Source organism: Taurulus bubalis (assembly GCF_910589615.1).
Source record: "Taurulus bubalis genome assembly, chromosome: 16".
In the NCBI taxonomy this organism is placed as follows: domain Eukaryota; kingdom Metazoa; phylum Chordata; class Actinopteri; order Perciformes; family Cottidae; genus Taurulus; species Taurulus bubalis.
In genome coordinates this window covers 3,077,364-3,100,558 of record NC_136604.1, presented here as the reverse complement: position 1 = coordinate 3,100,558, position 23,195 = coordinate 3,077,364, and the positions used below count along the sequence as shown (strand labels likewise).

At 45.0% G+C, this 23,195-nt stretch overlaps 2 protein-coding genes across 3 annotated transcripts; one reads left to right on the top strand and one right to left on the bottom strand.

The window, feature by feature from the left end:
• Positions 1-5,037: 5,037 nt before the first annotated feature.
• Positions 5,038-15,724, top strand: asns (asparagine synthetase; the record flags this gene model as incomplete). The annotated part of the gene is made up of 12 exons (XM_079232321.1): positions 5,038-5,286; positions 6,183-6,420; positions 6,520-6,699; positions 6,828-6,929; positions 7,463-7,590; positions 9,079-9,205; positions 10,546-10,652; positions 11,669-11,769; positions 12,396-12,477; positions 12,608-12,763; positions 13,883-14,114; positions 15,590-15,724. The coding sequence occupies 11 exons, from the start codon at positions 5,038-5,040 to the stop codon at positions 14,090-14,092; spliced, it is 1,680 nt and encodes a 559-aa protein (XP_079088447.1). The 3' UTR covers positions 14,093-14,114; positions 15,590-15,724.
• Positions 15,725-16,775: 1,051 nt separating this feature from the next.
• Positions 16,776-21,615, bottom strand: tac1 (tachykinin precursor 1; the record flags this gene model as incomplete). 2 transcript variants are annotated; one of them, XR_013771163.1, is made up of 6 exons in its annotated part: positions 16,776-16,862; positions 17,058-17,802; positions 17,883-17,939; positions 19,779-19,802; positions 20,328-20,430; positions 21,499-21,615. XR_013771163.1 is itself a non-coding variant. In XM_079232092.1 (5 exons), the coding sequence occupies 5 exons, from the start codon at positions 21,613-21,615 to the stop codon at positions 17,762-17,764; spliced, it is 342 nt and encodes a 113-aa protein (XP_079088218.1). In that variant the 3' UTR covers positions 16,938-17,761. The 2 variants fall into 2 exon arrangements, 1 of the variants encoding a protein (XP_079088218.1); XM_079232092.1 differs by lacking the exon at positions 16,776-16,862 and having other exon boundaries at positions 16,938-17,802.
• Positions 21,616-23,195: the final 1,580 nt, after the last annotated feature.

Sequence of the window (23,195 nt, the reverse complement as noted above, 5' to 3'; positions counted from 1 at the left end):
GCGCTATATAAATAGAAATAAAACATCTGATTCATATGCAGTTGTTCCAGGTGTTGGACTGCAGAGTCCCGGCCTTGGTGAAAGTGTTATGAAGGCTGTCAGCCTGCAGCTGGCTTTACCCCTCTACCAGGCTCTGGCAGACATGTTGAGCCCTTTATGAACCCTTTCCATAAGTCAGCATTAAATGCCGACTTTGCTTTAGGGAATTACCCACAAGTCATGGCAATAGGACGTTAAACTCACAATAGAAGAATGGAGACGTAAAAAAATAAAAGGTAAACAAAGAAGCGTGTGTTTGTTCAACCCGATAAATAACAGTTACACAACAAAATTAAGGATTAAAGATGGAACATAAAAACATATTAAATCAGAGGAATGCAAGCAGATATTATATATAATATAAGTTACTCCTGATGGGCAGCTGTAACCTTAGCCCCTCCCATCAGTGTGTGATGAGGGAATGATGATGAATAGTGTAAAAGCACTTTGAGTGGTCAGAAGACTAGAAAAGTGCAATACAAGTACAGTCCATTTACCATTTCTTCATAAATACAAATAAACATGTACAAATATGTATTTGTAGAAACAATTTCTAGAAAATAAAATAGCTGTTCAGTCTGAGAGGTTTACATGTCATTTCAATACCTGCTGATATCTTTGCCTGACATGGCTCACATTGATCGGCATTGTCTTTGCAGCTTTGTCTACGTCTACGTTGTCCTGGGATGCCACCACATCCTGTATGAAGAGAGGACTCTGCTTAGATCTACGCATGAAGTACAACACCAGCACTGCACACCTCAGGGCGTACAGTATTGAGGTGCTTGTACTTTACAGTCGTTTCTTTTCATGCCACTTCATACGCCTACGCCACTGCATTTCAGAAGTAAAGTACTTTTACTTCATTATTATTATTTGATAACTTTAGTTTCTTTTCAAATTAAGATTTTTGCACACAATATATATATATATATATATATATATATATATATATATATATATATATATATATATATATATATATATATATATATATAGATGTATACTTTATTTATCCCCAAGGGGATATTGGTTTGTCACAGTAGCAAGCAACTTACCTAGAAGACACAAAAAGGACACAACAAATATCAGGAATGCAAAATGTGAAGTGTTAAATATGAAGAGCGTTGAGCTATTATTTGGACAAAACGAATACATTGTGAAGCTGTCACTTAGGAAGAAATAAGAGAAACATGAATTTGTAAATAATTGAATTAGTTTGGTAGTATGTGTAAGTTCATTGTTGAAACAACTCAAGTGTTCATGATAATACAGATTTGTCCTGCAGACAGAATGGACAACTGAAACATGATGCATCATGGGTAACATGATGAAGTAAGGTGCACTCAGTGCAGTGCACACCTCCACTCTCCTATTGTTTTTGCACTCTCCTATTGTTTGTTATTGTTTGTTATTTTTATTTACACCTCACACACTTAATATACACATACTTGCACTTTTGCACTTCTACTGTTTAAGTTAATTTAATTCCTAAATTAATACTCGTGTTAATGTCATTAACACATGCAGTGACACGCACTACAGCTATTTTTATTTGTATCTTTATTTTTATTAGTATTATTATTGTATATACCTTGTATATCTTTCATCCCTGTTGTTTTTATATCTTATCTTATTTTCTGTATATAGCTGCTACTGGAAACCAAATTTCCCCTTGGGGATTAATAAAGTATATATTCAGTCATTCATTTTCATTCTGTAACAAGCACTGCTGTAATGTGTGATGCAATGGATACACACACTTGTCTAGCCTCCATCTAGACAATAATAGCCATTAAGGCATCGTAAAACACACAATAAGCACTGATGTGTGCAGGCAATCGGCCCAAAGTTGTTGTATGAGCCATTTCATAGAATCTGACCGAAAAAAATAAATAATTGCCTCAATAATCAACAGGGGAAGTTTCATAGTGATATCAGCTAAATGTGTAACCTCGTTAACCCTTAAGTGCATTTTCCTCATAAGCCGCCCTACTTTTACTCAATAACACGTGATGCAGGACTATGCAGGGAGCATCTGTAGACCCCGTCACCGCTCCCTGTAAATGATGCAACATTACATTGAGCTGACTGTCAGGTGGACGTGAGGCGGGACTGCTAGCAGAATTAAAGTAGCACCCCCTCTTCCATGGATGTAGCCTTCAAAATAAATCAATTACCGAAGAATTGCAAGCTATTTGGAAGACAATTGACTGTTCATGAGCTAAAAATAAAGGCCTCTGCAATCAATTAAAACTATATTGTATTATATATGGGCGACATAGAGTATGTAGTCATAATGTGACTCGTATTTATTATAATCGCACCACTGCTAGAACGTAAATAATCTATAGCAGAACACGATGTCCATAGCAGAAACTACTGACTGCTGTATTGTGCAGCTGCAGTGTGTTCTCTCTTTACAACACACGCAGTATAATGTGTTGCGTTTCCCTCACTGCTGCAACATGGCCGTGCGCTCTTATTTTGAAGACACAGTCACTACTTCCGGAAACACCTTGATGTGTCTTGACTGAAGGGAAATCAGAGCGGCGCTACATCCGAGAAGCGCTACTGTTTTACCCGCTAGTGCTACGGGAAGCGTTGCAGAAACAAGGTCAGTCAAGTGGCTCAGCGAGTGTGTGTGTGTGAGTGTGAGTGAGTGTGTGAGTTATACGTCTGTCTCGTGCGTTAACGTTAGACTGAAATAGTGACTTTACACTCGAACAGAGTTTTTCTAAAAGTATTCTACTCAATTAAAAGTACACACAATTCGGTGTATTCATGAGAGCCAGCCGGCAGCATTTTCCGTGCACATACAGCGTTCACGTGGCGGAGCGCGCCCCCGCGCAGCGCCGTAGGCGGAGGCGCGCCCTGGGAAATAAGGGATGAACTTGTCTGTTAATATACGGAAATACGAGCAGCTTTTGTCTGTGCCGAGCAGAACAACACCCCGCGATAATGTGCGGGGGCTCCGTAGCCATGTGGTGACGTTTCACGTGTTTGGCCTCACAGTTTGAATAGGTAAGGTTTAAAAAAGGAGCTGTTAGTTAGAACACATCTAGTGATCAGAATCACATTTTTTTTTAGTAGGTGTGCACATGCAAGCAATTTGATGTACTTACAGATATATAAATGAGAGCTAGGGACAACAAAGCTGAACAAATAAAGTAAAAATTAAACCGAATTGTTATTTGCCAAAAGGGACAAACGAATGATTCTGTCCTGATGGAGCTGCTGACCTCAATGATGTGTCTGTAGTCTGCTCCCGTCCCGTTTGGTGGCTGATCCCAACCCCACGTGATGGACGTGCAGAGAACAGACTGGATGGTTGGATTGAGCTTCCTGAGCTGGAGCAGGCAGTACTTCTGCTGGGCCTCAGTATTGCTCGGCTCCAGGTGGGCGTGAGAGGGCCGGCTGTGCAAACTTCAAAAAGTTGAACAGATGTGTTGAGGTTGGAGCGGAGGATGTCTGGGATGATGGCGCTGAAAGACCGTCCACAAACCGGGTCCTTGGTCCCTAACAGAGTGCAGGTGTTGCAGGATGTAGTGCACACCCGTGTTAACTGCCTCGTCCTATTATGTGTACCCCAAAGTCACAAATTTGCCTCAGAGGGCTTTACTGTCTGTACACATACGACATCCTCTGTCCTGGGACCTCACATCGGAACAGGATAAAAAAAATTTAAAAAACCTTTAACTGGGAGAAGAACCTGTCAGGAGAGCAACAGAGGAGGATGCTCTATCAGGATGGACAGAAGCAATAGATGTCATGTGACCAGAATGAATAACGTAACAGAGTTACAGCACATTACATGAATATGACAGAAATTATTCATATAATGATGAAAAAGTTACAACTACCAGAAATAACAGTGGATATAGTAGAATAATAATAATAGCAGTAATGGTATTGCCAATACTACTACTATACTACTAATAATGCCAGTAGCAGGAGGTTGCCGCCTGGTTTCTGGCTCGGTTGTTCAGGACTCTGTCCCCGACCCCTGTAGACCTGCTTGGCCTGGCGGAGCTGCCTGTGTTTCCAAACCTCTTGTGATTGTGCGTGCTGAAGGTTTGAGTCGGCACACGCCGCTTTACCAAAACTGATCCACGATGTGTCGGTGAGTTCATCTGTAGCCGTAAAAACACACGCATTTGAATCCTTTGGTTTTCAGCTGTTTTTAGGAAATCCTTACACTGTAAAGTTTTAGATTTCTCAGAAATCTAATACTTTGTTTTCCACAAATATATGAAAAAACAAAACCAGTAGTTCTTGGTTCTTGACGCTATCTCCCGCCTCCAACGTTACTCCAGTTCTGGCTTCTCTCCACTGGCTGCCGGTTTGTTTTAGAATTGATTTTAAGATTTTGTTGATCTGGCCCCGTGCTACATCATTGGCATGTTAACGCCGTATGAAGGCCGTTCCGAAGTCGAGGCTTATTATTTTGTTCCCCTGTTTTTGTTGTTGTTTATTTTATTTATTTATTTGTTTGTTTTCAATTCCATTTGCTCTTTTTATTTGTTTGTTTTTGATGTATTCACTGGTATATACGTTATGTATGACTAAACTTTGCTTCTCTGTATAGCACTTTGTAAAACTTTTTTAAAAGGTACTATATAAATAAAGTTATTATATTATTATATTATTAAAGGCGACAAGAGACATGCACTTGGAGATAATGTTGTGAACATGTCTAAACTTTGCTAACTTTGTTAGCGTTATCATGATGACAGAAATGCATGAGCTGCTGTTAGCTTTAAAAGTCTGCAGCATATCCCAGTACAGTAGACTAGACCATGTCCACGTGTCCTTGGGAGATTTCAAAGAAATCTAAAACTTTGGACACATTGTGTTCGCTTTCCACAACTACGGTTCTGGACTACATTTAGTTTGTATGGCATGGTATTAAACATTTCATATTATTAGTGGTGGATTGTGTCGTTATAAACTGCACACTAAACTGTCTGTCTGTCTTTTCTCTTCCACAGCTGTGAGATGTGTGGAATCTGGGCTTTGTTTGGCAGTGATGAGTGTCTGTCGGTCCAGTGCACCAGCGCCATGCGGATCGCTCACCGGGGCCCCGATGCCTTCCGCTTTGAGAACGTCAACGGCTTCACCAACTGCTGCTTCGGCTTCCACCGGCTGGCTGTTGTGGACCAGCTGTACGGCATGCAGCCCTTACGCATCAAGAAGTTCCCTTTCCTGTGGCTCTGCTACAACGGAGAGATCTACAACCATCACACGGTGAGACGCGCTGGCCGCTTCTGTGTCTTAGAGGTCCGGTGGGCAGGAGGATATAGCGGCATCTGGTGGTGAGGTTTCAGATTGCAACCGACCCTTTAGGAGAACTACGGTGGCCCACGAGGTACTGATTCTATCTGGAAGCTGGTGTGTGGCTTGTCTGTTCTGGGCTACTGTAGAAACATGGCGGAGCCCGAGAAAAGAACCCGCTCCCTCTGTGGATATAAACGGCTCATTCTAAGCTAACAACAACCCAACGATTCTTAGCTACAGGTGATCATACACTGAAGAAAACATACTTATTAGTCTCATATTCCATCCTGTAGATCTCATTGGACTTGTAGTGCCGTAGTTCTGTTCGTTTAACAACTAGCCAGTTGTCATATAACTTAACCAAGAGTTTTTGTGGCTGATGCTGATATTATAACTTCAGATTGTATTGATATAGTGGCAGATATTCCTTTTTTACATAAACAAAATCTTTTGTTAAGAACATCTTGAAGTTTCCTATTAAAGAGGGTGACATTTTATAGTGTAAACTCTCTGATGAAACAAACTGTGACGACGGAAACACAGATCTTTAGCATTTCTGTCCTGCAATTCCTTGCATCTACACAGACACTGATATATCTGTAGTGATATCTGTAGCTATTGGCCAATATTGTCCCGTTGGTTAGACTCTACAGAACACTTGAAACGCATTGAAACCTCAAGATACGATACGAATCATGACACGGGGCTCCCGAACAAATACAATGAATAAAACACTCCAAATTCCAGTCGCATTTAATCCGTTTCTTCCGGTGTGCAGCAGTGAATGGTGTCTTGGTGTGATAAAACGTGGAAACATGGCTGCAACAACGCGTCTAAAATAACCTGTCTGTGGCGTTTCCTTTCAGCTGAGCAAGCAGTTTGACTTCGATCACCAGACTAAAGTGGACGGTGAGATCTTGCTCCACCTTTACGCCCGCTTCGGCATCCAGAAGATGGCTTCCCTCCTGGACGGGGTCTTTGCCTTCATTCTGCTGGACACTGCCAACAGAAAAGTCTTTCTGGGAAGGGACACGTACGGCGTCCGGCCTTTGTTCAAATTCCTCACGGACGACGGATTTCTCGCCGTCTGCTCCGAAGCCAAAGGTAATGGGATGGTTTAGTACAGCCTTTGAATCTGGATCTCTTGTGCTCTACTTGTTTTACAGCCTTTTTGTGCTCAGCTTGTTGTTATTCCGATCACAGGCCTCACAGACATCACCCGGGAGTCCCGTGCCAACATCGTTCCCCTTCTCCCTGGACACTTCGAGGCCTTTGATTTGAAGCAGAACGGAAAGGTTCAGTCCGTTGAGATGGAGCCGTTTCACTGCTGCACTGAAGAGCCCGCCCATGCCGTCTACGACACCGTGGAGAGGCTGCCTACGAGTATGAAACCGGCCACTGTGTGTGTGTGTGTGTGTGTGTGTGTGTGTGTGTGTGCGTGTGCGTGTGCGTGTTCACTCTTTTGGTCAACAAGTTTTGAATGAGTTTGAATCCCACTGACGTCTCCACAGGTTCTGAAGAGGAAACGGTGAAAGCCAACGTCAGAGCCCTGTTTGAGAACTCTGTGAGGAAACGTCTCATGGCTCAGAGGAGAATTGGCTGTCTTCTGTCAGGTAATGTCAAATATGGAACATGACATCACATACTTGATATGAACGTCTTCACATCCCAAGTCACCCTGAACAAAACAAGCTAAACCTTTGGAGGGTGTGACATCGGCGACGTGATCGTTATACCGTAAAATGCGGGTTATAAGCTGCACCCTTTTATACGCTGCATCTACAAAATTTAAAGAAAAAGTTGTATTTAATCATAAACAAGCCGCGGCGGTTTATAAGCCGCTGCTGCTAGCTGTTATCGCTGACAACACTTTTTATTTTTGTGCTGAATTTTCAGTGTTGTTACTCAAACAGTGTAGCCACAAATTCTTGTGGGAGCGCTAGCTCGTTAGCTCGTCGCGCGATGTGGAGGTGGCGGGAGAGGCAGTGGTTCCCTCGCCATCAGACCTATTTACCCTTTTCAAAGTTGAGGAAAAAAAAGAGAACAAGTAGCGGCCTTATAACCCGCGTTTTACGGTACTGTGTGTTGGACTGTGATTGATGGAGGTGGTTTGTGTGGATGACCCTCGCTCATGTTGTCTCTTCAGGCGGTCTGGACTCCAGTCTGGTTGCTGCTACGCTGGTGAAGCTGGCCAAGGAGGAGAAGCTGCAGTATCCCATCCAGACCTTCTCCATCGGGTCGGAGGACAGTCCGGACGTCTTGGCTGCTCGTAAGGTGGGTGCTGCTGATGTCGGTCAGCACCGTTAGCTTCTTGCACTGCTCAGCCGTCGCCATGTTGAGAGCCATGTGGAGGCAATGGATATCCTCTGAATTTCACATTGAGCACCGTTAATAATGTTAAAATTGGTAATAATTAGTGCTGGGCAAAGATGAAAAAATTCTGATTTTGGGCCGAGGCGCGTTTGTTCCTTTTCAAACTCCCGACGATAGATGGCACTAAGGAGCGCATCTGTAAACCTATTCGCTGCATAGACATCCTATTTACCCCAAAGTGGGGGCGGACTGGCCATGGGGGACACCGGGGAAATCCCCGGTAGGCCGACGGCGTTGGGCCGGCCCACCTGTCATCAAGCAGCCTCTGAGATCGCCGGCCACGACTATATTCTATGGCTCAGAGAAAATGTTAAATTTACTCTAATACATGATGTTGATGATCACTGACTGACATTTATAGTAGTCCTCACGTCCCTACACACACTCATGGTGTCCACACCCAGCATGCAACACTACTGATCGCGATCTGTATTCACATTCATGGTTTGGATGTTGCTTGCAGGTTTTGTCCCTACACCCCTACACACACACACACACACACACACACACACACACACACACAGCACTACTGATACCACTGCTGTTCACACCCCATAATATGTTCTGTTCTACAATACAGTTCATACTAATTCTAGCCTCTGATTCCAGTTCCGGCAAAATTTTGGTCACCCCCGACTAAAACTCACTCCAAGGTCTTTTGAAAAGTTGGCAGCTCTGTAAACGGTATTAGCACTCCTCCGAAGAGGCACATGTTCTTACATTGGTTTTGGAATAAATAAAAGTCATTTAAAGACCATCTGTCGGAGGGGTATGCTACAAACTGTAACTCTGAGATAACTGTGTTGCAGGATGTGCATACTGGACGTCCTCAGTGAGAGCAACAGCTGGTGCACGTTGTAACGTAGTCCGCTCCGTTTCATACAAGTTGTGTATTCTCCTGACGACGGTGCGTCTTGAGGGAGGATGAAAATGTTAATTTAAAAGTGCAGCACCTGTGTGCGGTTAAGCCCCTCCCAGTGAAAAAAACAAACGCGTATGATAAAATCATTATCGCCGCTAATGGATTGCTGCGTTGTTTATAACGCGCTAACGTGCACAGCCCTAGTAATAATCATCAGTTGCAACTTCATAATAGCATCCAAATAATTGTTCTAGAAGGTTAAAAACAAATTATTTATCATGAACAAAGTCTCTGTATCTCTGTAATGTTTACGAACGATTTCATAAAGGATCCCAAATTATTTGAAAATCCTTAACAAATACTTGCTATAGAATATACAATATTATAATAACAATAAACTGTGAAATTTGTATTATCAATTTACCATTTATTAATGGTGGCTATTGTGAAGTGTTTCTGACCCCTCTGATGACATACAGTCGGTCCCGTTTGTGTGTTTTCAGTCAGCTTGTGGTTTTTGTCCTCAGGTTGCCGCTCACATCGGCAGCGAACACCACGAGGTGAACTTCACTGCAGAAGAAGGAATCCAAGCTGTGGAGGAAGTCATCTATCACCTGGAGACCTATGACATCACCACCGTACGCGCCTCTGTTGGTGAGGGTTTTCTTCATGTGTGTATGTTGTGTATGTATGTGTGTGTGTGTGTATATATATATATATATTTTTATATATATATGTGTGTGTGTATGTATATGTGTGTATATATATATATATATATGTGTATATGTATGTTTATAATTAAGTGTTTGAATGTAATCTTGTAGAATCTTTTGTAGAATCTTTTGTTTTGCAAGAAACCCAAATATGTCCTGTTGTTTTGAAGGAGATGTTTGAGTATAAAATCCATTTTAGAGCGTGAATTCTGACCTGTTTAACCTCCAACAGCTCTTAGTGTTCATTTATTTATCATGGATATTTAGTTGGGTATTGCTAAATGTGGAACTTCACTGCTATTTGTGTTGTCTACTAAATGTCTGACTTATTGAGTGTTTGGGTTGAAACCTTTTTTTCTTAATTTTTATGTTGAAATAAGTAATACCGCTGGTAGGAGGACTAATTTAGTCTCTCAGATTTGTGACATTCTGCATTCTTTCTGCATAAACTACCTTTTAATGTCACTTGTGTTTAAGAAATAATCGACATTGTTCACAGTGGGTTTTTCTCCATTACGGCCACTGGTTTTGCCCAACGGAGCATGTCAGTAGTGGAGCTGCAGGCAGCGGTTCACTGCTTTGCTTCCTCATCTCTGAACGGTCGCCTCACATTTCTGCTGATTGATGTGACAAAAATGGGCCTCCTGCATCGCTGCATCGCTGCATTCCTTTTCCCCTGATTGGCTGGTTTGAATCGCAGTGAGATTAGTTGAATGAGGAAAGCGGTCAATGGAGGCAACACACGGGGCATTTAGAGGCATCGACCCAGCACTACTTCTGTATCATGACATGCAGGGATGAAACTAAACAAAAGAAATGACTGCAGTGCGACTTTATCAAAGTCTGACAAAAAGGAGCGAGGATCACATCGTACATGAGCAAACAAAGATGAAGAATCCTTTGTTTTTATTTATATTTTTTATAGTGCATTTCATTTAAAGATGTGACAATGTGTTTTTTTTAATGTGGTCATTTGTTATTTTAACAGTTGGCATTGCTCTATGCCATTATTTATTGTTCCATTTTGGTGCAGAATAATGCTCCACAGGAAAAGAACATCTGTTAGTCGTGTGCGTCGCTTCAATGATAATCAATCATCAGCTGCTCAGATCATCCTTTATACGCGTAGCCATCGTTCATGCGCTATTATTCATCATTACATCTGCGGCGTGTTGTTTGCATTAGGACACCTCCACGATTCAGTCGAGGAAGTTTATCTTCTGATTTGATGATGTCGTGTGCCATTTCTCTGTAAGTAAGTCCCTGTCTCCTCCGCTGTAGGGATGTACCTGATTTCCAAGTACATCAAGGAGAAGTCAGACAGTGTGGTGATCTTCTCTGGAGAGGGCGCTGATGAGCTGACTCAGGGATACCTTTACTTCCACAAGGCAAGTCCCTGCTTCGCAATCTTTTCTCTTTTGCAAGATAGGAGGGTCCTACAACGGAGGGGTGCAGGTTGTTTGGGAGGAAGCCGTTACAGCAACGACTGGGCACTACTGCTCTGATCCAGTGAGGTAGAAGCCACCGACTTTTGGGGCACGAGGACATCTTTACAAACGACTATATCATGTCGGCCTGACCAGGTCCCTGTGCTGTAGGCTGTGACGGGACACAATGTTCACAGTTCGGTACATTTTTTTGGGTTCAATAAAGAACAAATAAAAGGCAGAAAAATCACTTTTTCTGTTCATTTATTTTTAAAATGATAAACATTCAAGAGTTGCTGATTGGCCAGATTTTTTAAGTTAAAGTTAAGGCAGTCAAACACTGTCTGCAGTGGGAAGCTGACGCGCGGTGGAAAGAAGGACTCGCCGACCGGTCCGTTTTTATTCTCATCCTGGTGACGCTGGGTTTTAAAGTGTCTCCTTAGAAAAAGCCGACTTTATTGTCACCGTCGGGATGCGGTTTGAAACGCATCATGGTCGGTTGAGCTCGATAACCGAGCTCAACCGACCAGCAGGTTCAGCTGTAGCTGACAGCCACTGGTGCGCTGCAAAGCCTAGACCTGTGCTCTAGTATTTCTGTTTCAGACGTGCGAGTAGCCGTGAACAGCTACAGGTCCCGGTACACCCTTACTATGACGCTATGTTGGGACACGCTGGTTACAGGATATTTCATCTTTTCTTTGTCAGAGCATTTGATTCCTCGATTGCTGTTGGGATGTAATGAGAACTTAACAGAATTATCAAAACGCTTTCTGAAGAACCCTACATTTAATGCTCCATTGAGACATGACGGCGCTTTAACGACGAAGACAACGGTGACATGCTGGACGACCATTTATTCCCCCATGCAGTTATCATAAATCAAAAATGTAAAAATCTAGTGTGTTAAAGTGGGCGTGGGTGTTTGAAAGGAGGCGTTGTTGCGGCGCAGCGCTGACGTCGTTGAGTTCCTCCTCCAGGCTCCAACTCCCAAAGCGGCGGCGGAGGACAGCGTCCGGCTGCTGAAGGAGCTCTACCTGTTCGACGTGCTGCGTGCCGACCGCACCACCGCGGCCCACGGGTAAGACGTCACACACACCAGCCGTCTTTTTGTCAAAGCCGGAACCGGCAATTCTGCGTTTATCTCTGCCGAATAATAGTTTCAGCTCATTTAATTTGTAGTTTACTTTCTGGCTGCTGATGTCGGCTGAGCTTTGTTCTCGTACGTCTGCCAGTTAATTAATTAGGCAGAAACCCGCTGACATAATGCACAGACATAAGGAATTGCACTAATTAATATTAGCGCAACGGCTTTTGATGAATGTCGTTTTCAGCCTTGATGGAAGGCCTGAAAGGTTTTTAAAATCTCATCTTTAAATCATTCATAAGAGCGTTCAACACCAACGGCCAAATGAATCACGCATTGTAATTAAGGGCAGAATGTGATTAATGATATCCTAAATATCTGCAGTAATGATATCCAATAAGGTAATACTGATGTTCAATACGTTTCTGAATTAAAAATGAAAGCACCCCAATGATGAACAGTGAAAAGTCAAACTAATGGAGCCATTGATCATCTTATACGGTACCACTAGTTCAGAGTTTTACCCACATGTCTTCTTCTCACTTCTTCATGAATTATTTGGTTATGGAATGTTATTTTGTATTCATACGCCTCATCTGACGCTCCTTTCTGTCCTTCAGGCTGGAGCTACGAGTGCCGTTCCTGGACCACCGACTCACAGCATACTACCTCTCGCTGCCCGAGGAGATGAGGACTCCCAAGGTCAGTTAGTGTGTGTGTGTGTGTGTGTGTGTGTGTGTGTGTGTGTGTGTGTGTGTGTGTGTGTGTGTGTGTGTGTGTGTGTGTGTGTGTGTGTGTGTGTGAGATAACAGCGTGGTCCTGTCCTCCGCAGCACGGGGTGGAGAAGCATCTCCTGAGGGACTCCTTCAAGGATCTCAACTTGATCCCCGATGAGATCCTGTGGAGGCGCAAAGAGGCCTTCAGCGACGGCATGATGTCTGAGAAGAAGTCCTGGTACGTGTGCCTGCAGGAGCACCTGGAGTCCATGGTGAGTGTTGCAGCAAGACCAGTTCTACAGGGTTCCCTTCACACCGGGGTTCATTTCGGCAGTTTATTTGACCGATAAACGACACAAGGATCTAAACTATTCATACCTGATTCACACCTCCTGTTTGATAAGCAGAGAACCAACTCCCAGGATCCTCTGGGCTCAGAGCAGCGCTCAGCAGTCTGAGCTGAACTGTTGTTCAGTTGAAGCTACTGTAAACGGCTTCATTGATTTCCCTCTGGTAAACGGTTACGCAGTGTATTTGTCCAGGGCTTTTATTGTGAAAGATAAGAGCGGGGTCTGTGTTTCCTTTGTCGTGGTTGAAAGGAGTCATAATGGGCTGGTTGGAGATGAGCCAGGCACCGCCGCAGTGCATGCTGGTTAGATTGGTGTCCCGCTCTGATGTTACTTGCACGCGGGCGACAACGGCAACCTCACGAGAGCGAGGCGGCCGCATGTCAGCTCCACAACTCCAGCTCATTGTGCAGCTCTGTGTCGCGTCGTGACGATAATACATCCTGAGAATCCCACGATGGCTTCAGTTGATCTGGACGGAGTACATGTGTCTTTTTGATGCAACCAGCAGGAGGCGCCACAGTCAACATCTCAAAGCGGTTGGTACACACATGTCATAACACTATGGCGAACAATGAGACGGCCACTCTATTCAGTAGTCTATGAAATGAGAAATGAGTTTACAGATAATTGCACTCCCCCTCGGCGTAGTGGAGGTTTGGTTGATGGCGTTGGCGTCTTGACTCTTCACAGTTAATTTAGTTTCTCCGGCCTCTGGCGTTCCTTCCCATAATGCAACGAGCTTCACTCTGCATGGTGGAGGAACATGTGTTCTGGGACCACCTCAACCACCACAACCTTGATTTCTTCGTCCCAATAATTATTTTCCTCTGCCTTCCTCTCGGCCCTTGCCCGTGATAAAGAACCTTTATTTGGTATTCGTCAAAGGAAATTGCGTAAAGGCATTTTTATAAGTCCAAATGCCTTTTTATGTTGCTGTACGTACATGACACGTCCTCATTAGTACACGCACCAACATTCAGTGTGTCTCTCCCACGGACACAGGAAGCCTCGGGTCTGACCTCTGCTCTGCTCGTCTCTCAGGTGAACGACGACCAGATGGAGAAGGCTCCCAAGACGTTCCCTCACAACGCGCCGCGCACCAAAGAGGCCTACTACTTCAGGCAGGTGTTCGAGAAGCAGTACCCGGGCCAGGCCGAGTGGCTCTCCCACTACTGGATGCCGCGCTGGACCAACGCCAGCGACCCGTCGGCCCGCACCCTGGCCATCTACAAACCCGACAAAGACCAGTGACTCCCTGGAGCCGCCTCGTGGGGTCAGTCGGCCTCGGAGCGTTCCACCTGTCATGCTTTGTGTCATAGTTAGCTTCTCTTTGTGAAACTCAGATTGACTTCCGCTCATGTGGAGCGGGTTATTCTGAGCGTGTGGTTTCCCTCCTGTGATGCAGCTCGTCAGACCTGCTGTTTTAGGGGTTGATCACAGAGACACGGGACATTTCTCTTCTTGTCCCCGCCGGGGCCCATCATGTCAGGATCAACGTGTAACTTTATCCAGTGTTACAATCTGAAGATAAAACAATAGACGTGGGTGGCAGCAGCACAAGTGAATGATGAGCCATTAGGGGGCGGGTATTAATAAATAAAAAATGTATATATGCATATCAGTTTGTAATGTCTAACTAATACTAGCAAATATTAAGTTTAATGTGTCAGTTTGATACATATGGTATTATTCCGTTAATGAATTTTGACCATTGTTATCTTGGTTTTTGGCTGCCAATCACCTTGTAGCCCCGCCCCTAAAGCATCTCCTGCTTTATGGTCTGTTTGACTCTAAATGACCATCATTTACTAAATTAACATCATGCTGTATTGAAGAAGACTTGAAACTAGAGATTGAGACATAAACTCATATTTACAATGTTTACATCAAGAGAGAAGTAGAGTCATTATCTCATAGACTTCTATACAACCAGAGGAGTCGCCCCCTGATGGTCAGGAGAGAGAATGCAGCTTTCAGACTCCTGGTTTCACTTGGAATTGTAAATTGTCGCTTGATGTCTTACAGCTAATTCTGACAACCCATCACACTCTGACAGACGCGTACACACGTTGGGGTCAGACTCCTCTGTCAGCTCTGTGTGTCGTGTTTAAACGGCCATGCATGTGTTTAGTCATGTTTTCACCCATTTGCCACAAATGTAGTATCTTTTTAAAATGTTGTTTTGGCACCATTTTCCAGAGCACACAGTTAGTTAATCATAATCTATGTCGTACCATCAGCAGAGATGTGAGACTTGCTTTATGGGTAATCCATCATGACAACCCGTCATCTGTTGGGTCCTTTTGGAGCATCGTAGTTTCAGATTGGACTGAACTTCATACTTCATTCTGCAGTAGATGTGTGCCATGTGTTTATAGTTTAAACGGAAATACTTTGAGCTGCTAACAGCAGAAGGGCTGCTGACTGTTATATCCCATAATATGTATGAGACCTTTTTACGGTCAAATGTGAACAATGTCAGTTACACACACACAAGGTTTTGTGTGTGTGTGTGTGTGTGTGTGTGTGTGTGTGTGTGTGTGTGTGTGTGTGTGTGTGTGTGTGTGTGTGTGTGTGTGTGTGTGTGTGTTACGGTTGGGCGATAAGATATATGGAGGGATGACATTTGTGTTTGACTATTTTCTGTCAAAAAATGGGAAATCATTTTCAGACTAGTTTCCCTAACTATGAGGAAAATGTACATTTGATCCCTGAGGGTTTTAAACACATCGCCCACCCTCTGTTCAGGTGTAGGTGTGAGAGCGGCCTGCAGGAAGTGGACAAAGTGACGCGACCCGCTCACCGCTCAAAGCGTCCCGCGGAGGAACACAAGGAAGTCGGCGCTCAACGGATCCGTTCCCAGGCTGTCGTGTTGGACTGGTCCTTCATGTCCTCGTCTCTGTCGTGTTGGACTGGTCCTTCATGTCCTCGTCTCTGTGTTGGACTGGTCCTTCATGTCCTCGTCTCTGTGTTGGACTGGTCCTTCATGTCCTCGTCTCTGTCGTGTTGGACTGGTCCTTCATGTCCTCGTCTCTGTGTTGGACTGGTCCTTCATGTCCTTGACTCTGTGTTGGACTGGTCCTTCATGTCCTCGTCTCTGTGTTGGACTGGTCCTTCATGTCCTTGACTCTGTGTTGGACTGGTCCTTCATGTCCTCGTCTCTGTCGTGTTGGACTGGTCCTTCATGTCCTCGTCTCTGTGTTGGACTGGTCCTTCATGTCCTCGTCTCTGTGTTGGACTGGTCCTTCATGTCCTTGACTCTGTGTTGGACTGGTCCTTCATGTCCTTGACTCTGTGTTGGACTGGTCCTTCATGTCCTCGTCTCTGTGTTGGACTGGTCCTTCATGTCCTCGTCTCTGTCGTGTTGGACTGGTCCTTCATGTCCTTGACTCTGTGTTGGACTGGTCCTTCATGTCCTCGTCTCTGTGTTGGACTGGTCCTTCATGTCCTCGTCTCTGTCGTGTTGGACTGGTCCTTCATGTCCTCGTCTCTGTGTTGGACTGGTCCTTCATGTCCTTGACTCTGTGTTGGACTGGTCCTTCATGTCCTTGTCTCTGTGTTGGACTGGTCCTTCATGTCCTCGTCTCTGTGTTGGACTGGTCCTTCATGTCCTTGACTCTGTGTTGGACTGGTCCTTCATGTCCTCGTCTCTGTGTTGGACTGGTCCTTCATGTCCTTGACTCTGTGTTGGACTGGTCCTTCATGTCCTTGACTCTGTGTTGGACTGGTCCTTCATGTCCTCGTCTCTGTGTTGGACTGGTCCTTCATGTCCTCGTCTCTGTCGTGTTGGACTGGTCCTTCATGTCCTTGACTCTGTGTTGGACTGGTCCTTCATGTCCTCGTCTCTGTGTTGGACTGGTCCTTCATGTCCTTGACTCTGTGTTGGACTGGTCCTTCATGTCCTTGTCTCTGTGTTGGACTGGTCCTTCATGTCCTCGTCTCTGTGTTGGACTGGTCCTTCATGTCCTTGACTCTGTGTTGGACTGGTCCTTCATGTCCTCGTCTCTGTGTTGGACTGGTCCTTCATGTCCTTGACTCTGTGTTGGACTGGTCCTTCATGTCCTTGACTCTGTGTTGGACTGGTCCTTCATGTCCTCGTCTCTGTGTTGGACTGGTCCTTCATGTCCTCGTCTCTGTCGTGTTGGACTGGTCCTTCATGTCCTTGACTCTGTGTTGGACTGGTCCTTCATGTCCTCGTCTCTGTCGTGTTGTCCACGTGTCATTCCCGTCTTCTGCCCGACTTGTTTTCTGCTCGTTGCCGCTGATGAAATAAATTGACCCGTGACGCTGCGTCCCTCGTGTCGCGCCTCTGTCGGCCACCAGGGAGCGCCCTCACTTCACCTCTGAACAACACAACACGTTTTTTTTTTTCTCTCTCAAGGAATTCACAACTTGAAAGTTGAACCAGTAAAGAAAATAATTTTATTATTTGTTGAACCATAACACACAGGTCATATCCCACCATGTGTCCAGCTGGAGAACTTCTAAAAGCCGAAATAAAAACCTTTCCCGGTGTGTTTATATTTATAGAAGAATCGGTTGTAATTAAACAGTAATGAGGCACTATACAGTGACTTTGGCAGTGCAATGTTTAGCATACCCCGGGGCATAGCCTTGCTTTGATGGTCCACAACAACATTTAGTCTTTTGTAGCATGGCAGATGGTGAACAACGCTCACAGAAACCACTAACATCGATAACGAGGCTCCTCCTCCTGCCGCTGGGGCAAATGAATGAGAACGGGTACAGCACTACGTCACTACGATGTGGAAACAGAATCATATTTATTGGACTAACAGCTAAACACAGTTTGAGGGGAAACAGAAACCAGCGTCGCGCTGCCCCTCCCCCAGAGGAGGAACGGCTCCACGAGGTGCAGGCCGGTGAAGAAGAGGAGGCCGGTGAAGAAGAGGAGGCCGCTCAGCGCCGCTTGTCGTATATTGTGCTCCACTCGTACGAGCCTGCAGAGGGAGGAAGCCCGTCAGCTTCTCACGTTAACTTCTGTTATTCAAAGGTAAGGTGTGTACCTGCGTGCACTCACCTGGCTCCTCTTGGCTCCTTTTCCCCATCAGTCCAACAAAAGAGTTGACTTTATGCCCTTCAGAGTGAGACCATTTGATTAGAAACGTGTCAAAGCATTCTGTGTCCTAACTGATCAGCATTAGTGTCAATTATTTTGGAAACACTGAGGTCAGAAGTTCAAGTTCTTCATGTCCACACTGAAGAAAGTTATACTATTATAAAGTTTCTGATCATATCTATCTATCATATTGGCTTTTTACATGTTTATGTCAAGGTAGTCATCACTGAACAGTTCTCTACATATTGGTCTTCATGTTAGTTCACACTGCCGGTAGAATTCTGATGGAAATACAAACACACAGATTGCATTTGGTCCTTTAGTCCAATGGTTGTGAGCCTCAGCCTCCAGGTTAGAAACCCTGCATGTGTGTCCTGTGTGACCTTGTGTGACCTTGTGTGACCTTGTGGTCTCCTGGTTTGCATCACACGTGGACTAAAGGAGCGTTTTTACTTTGAGAAGTGTAAAATGGAGTCCGCTTTAAAAAATACAGGAATTATCATGTCAGAAAGAGCTGACACAATGTTGCTTCTTTTTTTTTAATGTATGCCGTATCTATGCAGGGGGACTTTATGAGTTATGATTACCGCATTTGAGATTTTTGGTTTTTCACTAAAAATGATGTTCACTAAAAAAGAAAGTCCCATCTGTTTCTTCGTGCCATTAAGCTCATTTTGATCATTATTGTTGTGAATCTCACTGTCAGGTCTTCAGTGTTGTAAATGTGACGGACAGCTGCATCACAGGCTGACTGGGCTCCTGTCAATCACAGTAATGGACTGTAATGTGATCACCAGAGGGCTGGGGGATGTATTGGATCGGGGTGCTATACATTTATTGAGAGCCCTGAGGGAATATCTGACATTACACACATCAATATCTGCATTAGACTGATGAGTCAGCGGTAAATCCATAACATACGCCCCCGACACTCGGAGCTGAAACCTGGAGCCGACTAGAGATGGAGAGCAGGTGAGAGATTGGGGGTAAAATGCGTCGTCCCCTTTATCCGTCACAAGCGTAAACGATCCAATTGGATTATGGGATGTCCTTGGGGCTCTCCCCCTCCCTAATGATGAGTGACTTCTTAGTCAGGCCTGCATAAGAGGACGCAATGAGATGTGTGCTCACTTAATGCACTGTGTTGCTTCACAGAGTGAGAGACTAATTTAGACAACAAAGAAAAGAGAAAATCCTCTCTTCCTCCTCCTCCTCCTCCTCCTCCCTGAGCGCTCCTTATCTCGTCCCTCTTTGTCACAGACGTCTCTGGACCGCCGTCCTCACTGATGAGCAAATGTGGTCCGGCCTTCAGAAACAATCCTCTGTGGTCGTTGTTCTCTAATTAAAACTCCCTCCGATCAGCCCACTCTGTCTCAACACAGACAGACACATACGCATTCAATGTGTACGACTGTGGTGAAATATGAAAGGCTATGCTCTTTTTCCCTCATGTGCTTCCACTATTTCGGCTTTTTGATTTCACTGATGTCATAAAAATAAAATATGTACAGAAAACCCATTCATCTGACTTATGGGTCCTCATAAAGCACAGCAATCTAAAAGTAATCTTTTAAGTCAACAAAAAGAAGATGTTTGACAAAGCACTAAGATCTAATTTTAATAAAAATAAACTTAATTTGATTAAATATTAAGAGTTTTTTGGGGACTTCTGACCTCAGTATTTCTAAAATGCTGCCCAGTAGTATTTTTCTAACCCATAAAATCCTTCAGTTTATCTGACATGATGAATTATGGGATGGGGGTTTCTATACCGGGCTGTGAGGATGAGGAGCTCCCCTCCTCTCACTGACCTTGAAAAGCAAATGGAGTGACGGCTGAATGTGATGCTCTACTTACTCTTGCGGGTGATCTGTGCGTTGGCTGTGGAGGAAAGAGAGCAGCGTTAACACACACAGGCCACGCAGGTAGAGAGAGACACACACAGGTGCACACAGGAAGAGAGAGAGAGAGAGAGACACAAACGTGCACGGAGGAAGAGAGAGAGACACACAGGTAGAGAGAGAGACACGCAGGAAGAGAGAGAGACACGCAGGTAGAGAGAGAGACACACAGGTAGAGAGAGAGACACGCAGGTAGAGAGAGAGACACGCAGGTAGAGAGAGAGACACGCAGGTAGAGAGAGAGACACGCAGGTAGAGAGAGAGACACGCAGGTAGAGAGAGAGACAAACGTGCACGCAGGTAGAGAGAGAGACACACGCAGGTAGAGAGAGAGACAAACGTGCACGCAGGAAGAGAGAGACGCATACAGGTAGAGAGAGAGACGCACACAGGTAGAGAGAGAGACGCACACAGGTAGAGAGAGAGACACAAACAGGTAGAGAGAGAGACGCACACAGGTAGAGAGAGAGACGCACACAGGTAGAGAGCGCTGAGAGAGTCGTACCCATGGAGCGCTTCCCCATCAGCCCGATGAACTGGTGCGGCCGCGGCTTTCTCGTCATCCTCAGGAGGATTTCTCTGAAGGGGTCGTTGGCAAGCCAGCCGTCCTGAGGAAGAGGAGGAGGAGGAGGGCGGATACATCTCAATGAATGAGACACCAAGAAGAGCGAGTAGAAGCAGTTTGCCTGCGTATTTCATGTCACAGCCCCAACACGTTGGAGACATTTTGGGGACAACATGAAGCAGAGAAAAGGTATTTTCATCTGGTCAGTTCCCTACATTTGAACTGTTTCTGAATGCATCTTAATATGACATCATATAAGGGCATACTATATATATATATATAAACCCCCCCCCCCCCCCCACACACACACACACACACAAAAGCCCCACTATAATAATCCATAAACGGCTGGAGATTTGAACTTCCATGAAGTGTTTCAGGATATATCTCCACCGCGTGCATTAGCCGGGCCCTAATGTCGCGTTCAGGGGCCGTGATTTAGGACTCCCTGGCCCGTGGTGCGTTCAGGCTGCTGATGGAGCCGCTTGGCTCGTTGCCAACTCGCAAAGTCAAACGCAGGACGCGCGCCGGTCTCCACTCCACTGTGCACTTAAGGCTAATTTAATATCCGGTCGGCCGGAAAAGACGGTCGCCATCTGCATGATGGCTATAAGAAATATGTTGGTCTAATCTATAAGAACACATAATACATCTCATTTCTTATTTTTAAAGATGGTTTCACTTGATACAAATCAACTTTCTAGAACACATTTTATTGATAGAAATACGCATTTGCCATAACTCATTTTAGAATATTAGGGAATCTGCGGAAAAAGTGTGACCGGCGTGTGAGTCTTCATCATTTTCATCCTAATCTACTCACAATTATGGCACATGCAGAGAGAGCAAAGAATGAGTGAAATATGACAAAAACACATCTTTAAAAAAAACAACTAAAAGAGAATCCACACCTCTAATAAAGTGTCACAACATCTCATCATTATTCTTATTAAGTGCGTAACACATGTCCACCTGTATGTTGATGCTGCATCATCAGTGAGCCCTTTCACATCCTTTAACCAACACACACTATCTACAACTTTCCTGCAGAAGATTAAAGAACACATATGAATGAAGGAACACGTAACACGTCATGCACATCTCAGATCACCTGCATCTCGTTACTGGTGGTCCAGTAGTCCGCCTCTTCCTTCGGGTCCTTTTCCTCGCAGAACACTTGTGCCACGGCGAGCAGCGCCATCAGCGCGGGAAGGACCGCGAGCTTCATCACGGCGCGCGCAGGTCTGTGACGGGAACCGACGGAATGCAACTTCACAACTAAATAACAACTGAAGGAGTGAGGTTCGAGGCTCGAGCCGCAGCTGGTGTGTGCGCGCACTGCTTCTTTCCCAAAGAGCTCAACAGTAGTCCATAGCGCGTGCGTGCGTGCGGTGCCGGGATCCCCAAAAAGCTCTCCGCGCGCTCAGCCCTGCAGCAACAGCTTCTTCCGTCTCGCGCGTCCTCCTTGTCCTGAGAGCCTCGCGCGCGCCTCTATATATACCCGCCGCTGGTAGTGGGATTACTGAGACCCCGGTCACGAGGAAGTTACAGGAGAAGCCCTTTATGGCACGAGCTGCACGACGTGCGTCACTGGACGGTCTCCACCTTGAAGTCCGATGTGACCAGGTTTTAAATATTCAGAAAGTCATGCAGCAACTCTGTAGATCTCATCACTGATCTTTATGGAGCGTCATTGTGATGACGGGCCTTATATATCTTGATCATGGTCCATGACTACTCATTATATGAATAATGTCTGTCATATTCATGCAATGTGTTGTAACTCTGTTACGTTGTTCATTCTGTATGGCATCTATTGTTCTGTACATCCGGGGAGAGGGGTCCTCCTTTCTTCCTTTTTCCCTGTGAAAGGTTTTTTTCAGTTTTTTTTCATTTTTTCCTGATCCGATGTGAGGTCCCGGGTCAGGGATGTCATATGTGTACAGACTGTAAAGCCCAAATTTGTAATTTGTGACTCTGCTATACAAAATACACTGAATTGAATTGAATTGCAGCTGTGAGTCTTTGATGGAGGAGATATTACACGCCTGGCAAATAAAGAGAAGGAAGCCCAATGTTGTGTTCACGTTTGTGTTCTTGCTTCACTCTGAATCGGTGATTCATTTCACTTACAGCTAAGTAAAAGTGTCGGTTCCAAACAGGCCCATGTAAAGCCTGCTGAGGTCAACAGGCCTGTGTAAAGGTCAACAGGCCCATGTAAAGGTCACCAGGCCCATGTAAAGGTCACCAGGCCCATGTAAAGGTCAACAGGCCCGTATAAAGGTCAACAGGCCCATGTAAAGGTCAACAGGCCCGTGTAAAGGTCAACAGGCCTGTGTAAAGGTCACCAGGCCCATGTAAAGGTCAACAGGCCTGTGTAAAGGTCAACAGGCCCGTGTAAAGGTCAACAGGCCCGTGTAAAGGTCAACAGGCCTGTGTAAAGGTCACCAGGCCCATGTAAAGGTCAACAGGCCCATGTAAAGGTCAACAGGCCAGTGTAAAGGTCAACAGGCCCGTGTAAAGGTCAACAGGCCCATGTAAAGGTCAACAGGCCCGTGCTGCATCCTGTGCTCAGTGATTGGTGTGATCTACTTTTCCTCCTCACACGGTGTCTGATCACCCAGAAGTTCGGTGGGATCAGTGTTGTTCTATAGTCTATATAGCATAAGCTCATATAGCTTAGCCCGCAGAATAACTGACGGTCACGCAGGTCTGTGATGAGCATCGGTCTGTAGCTGCAGTGTAATAACGGCCTTGATCGACAATGTAATACAACTCAATAACAGTGATAACTTGACTGATATTGCA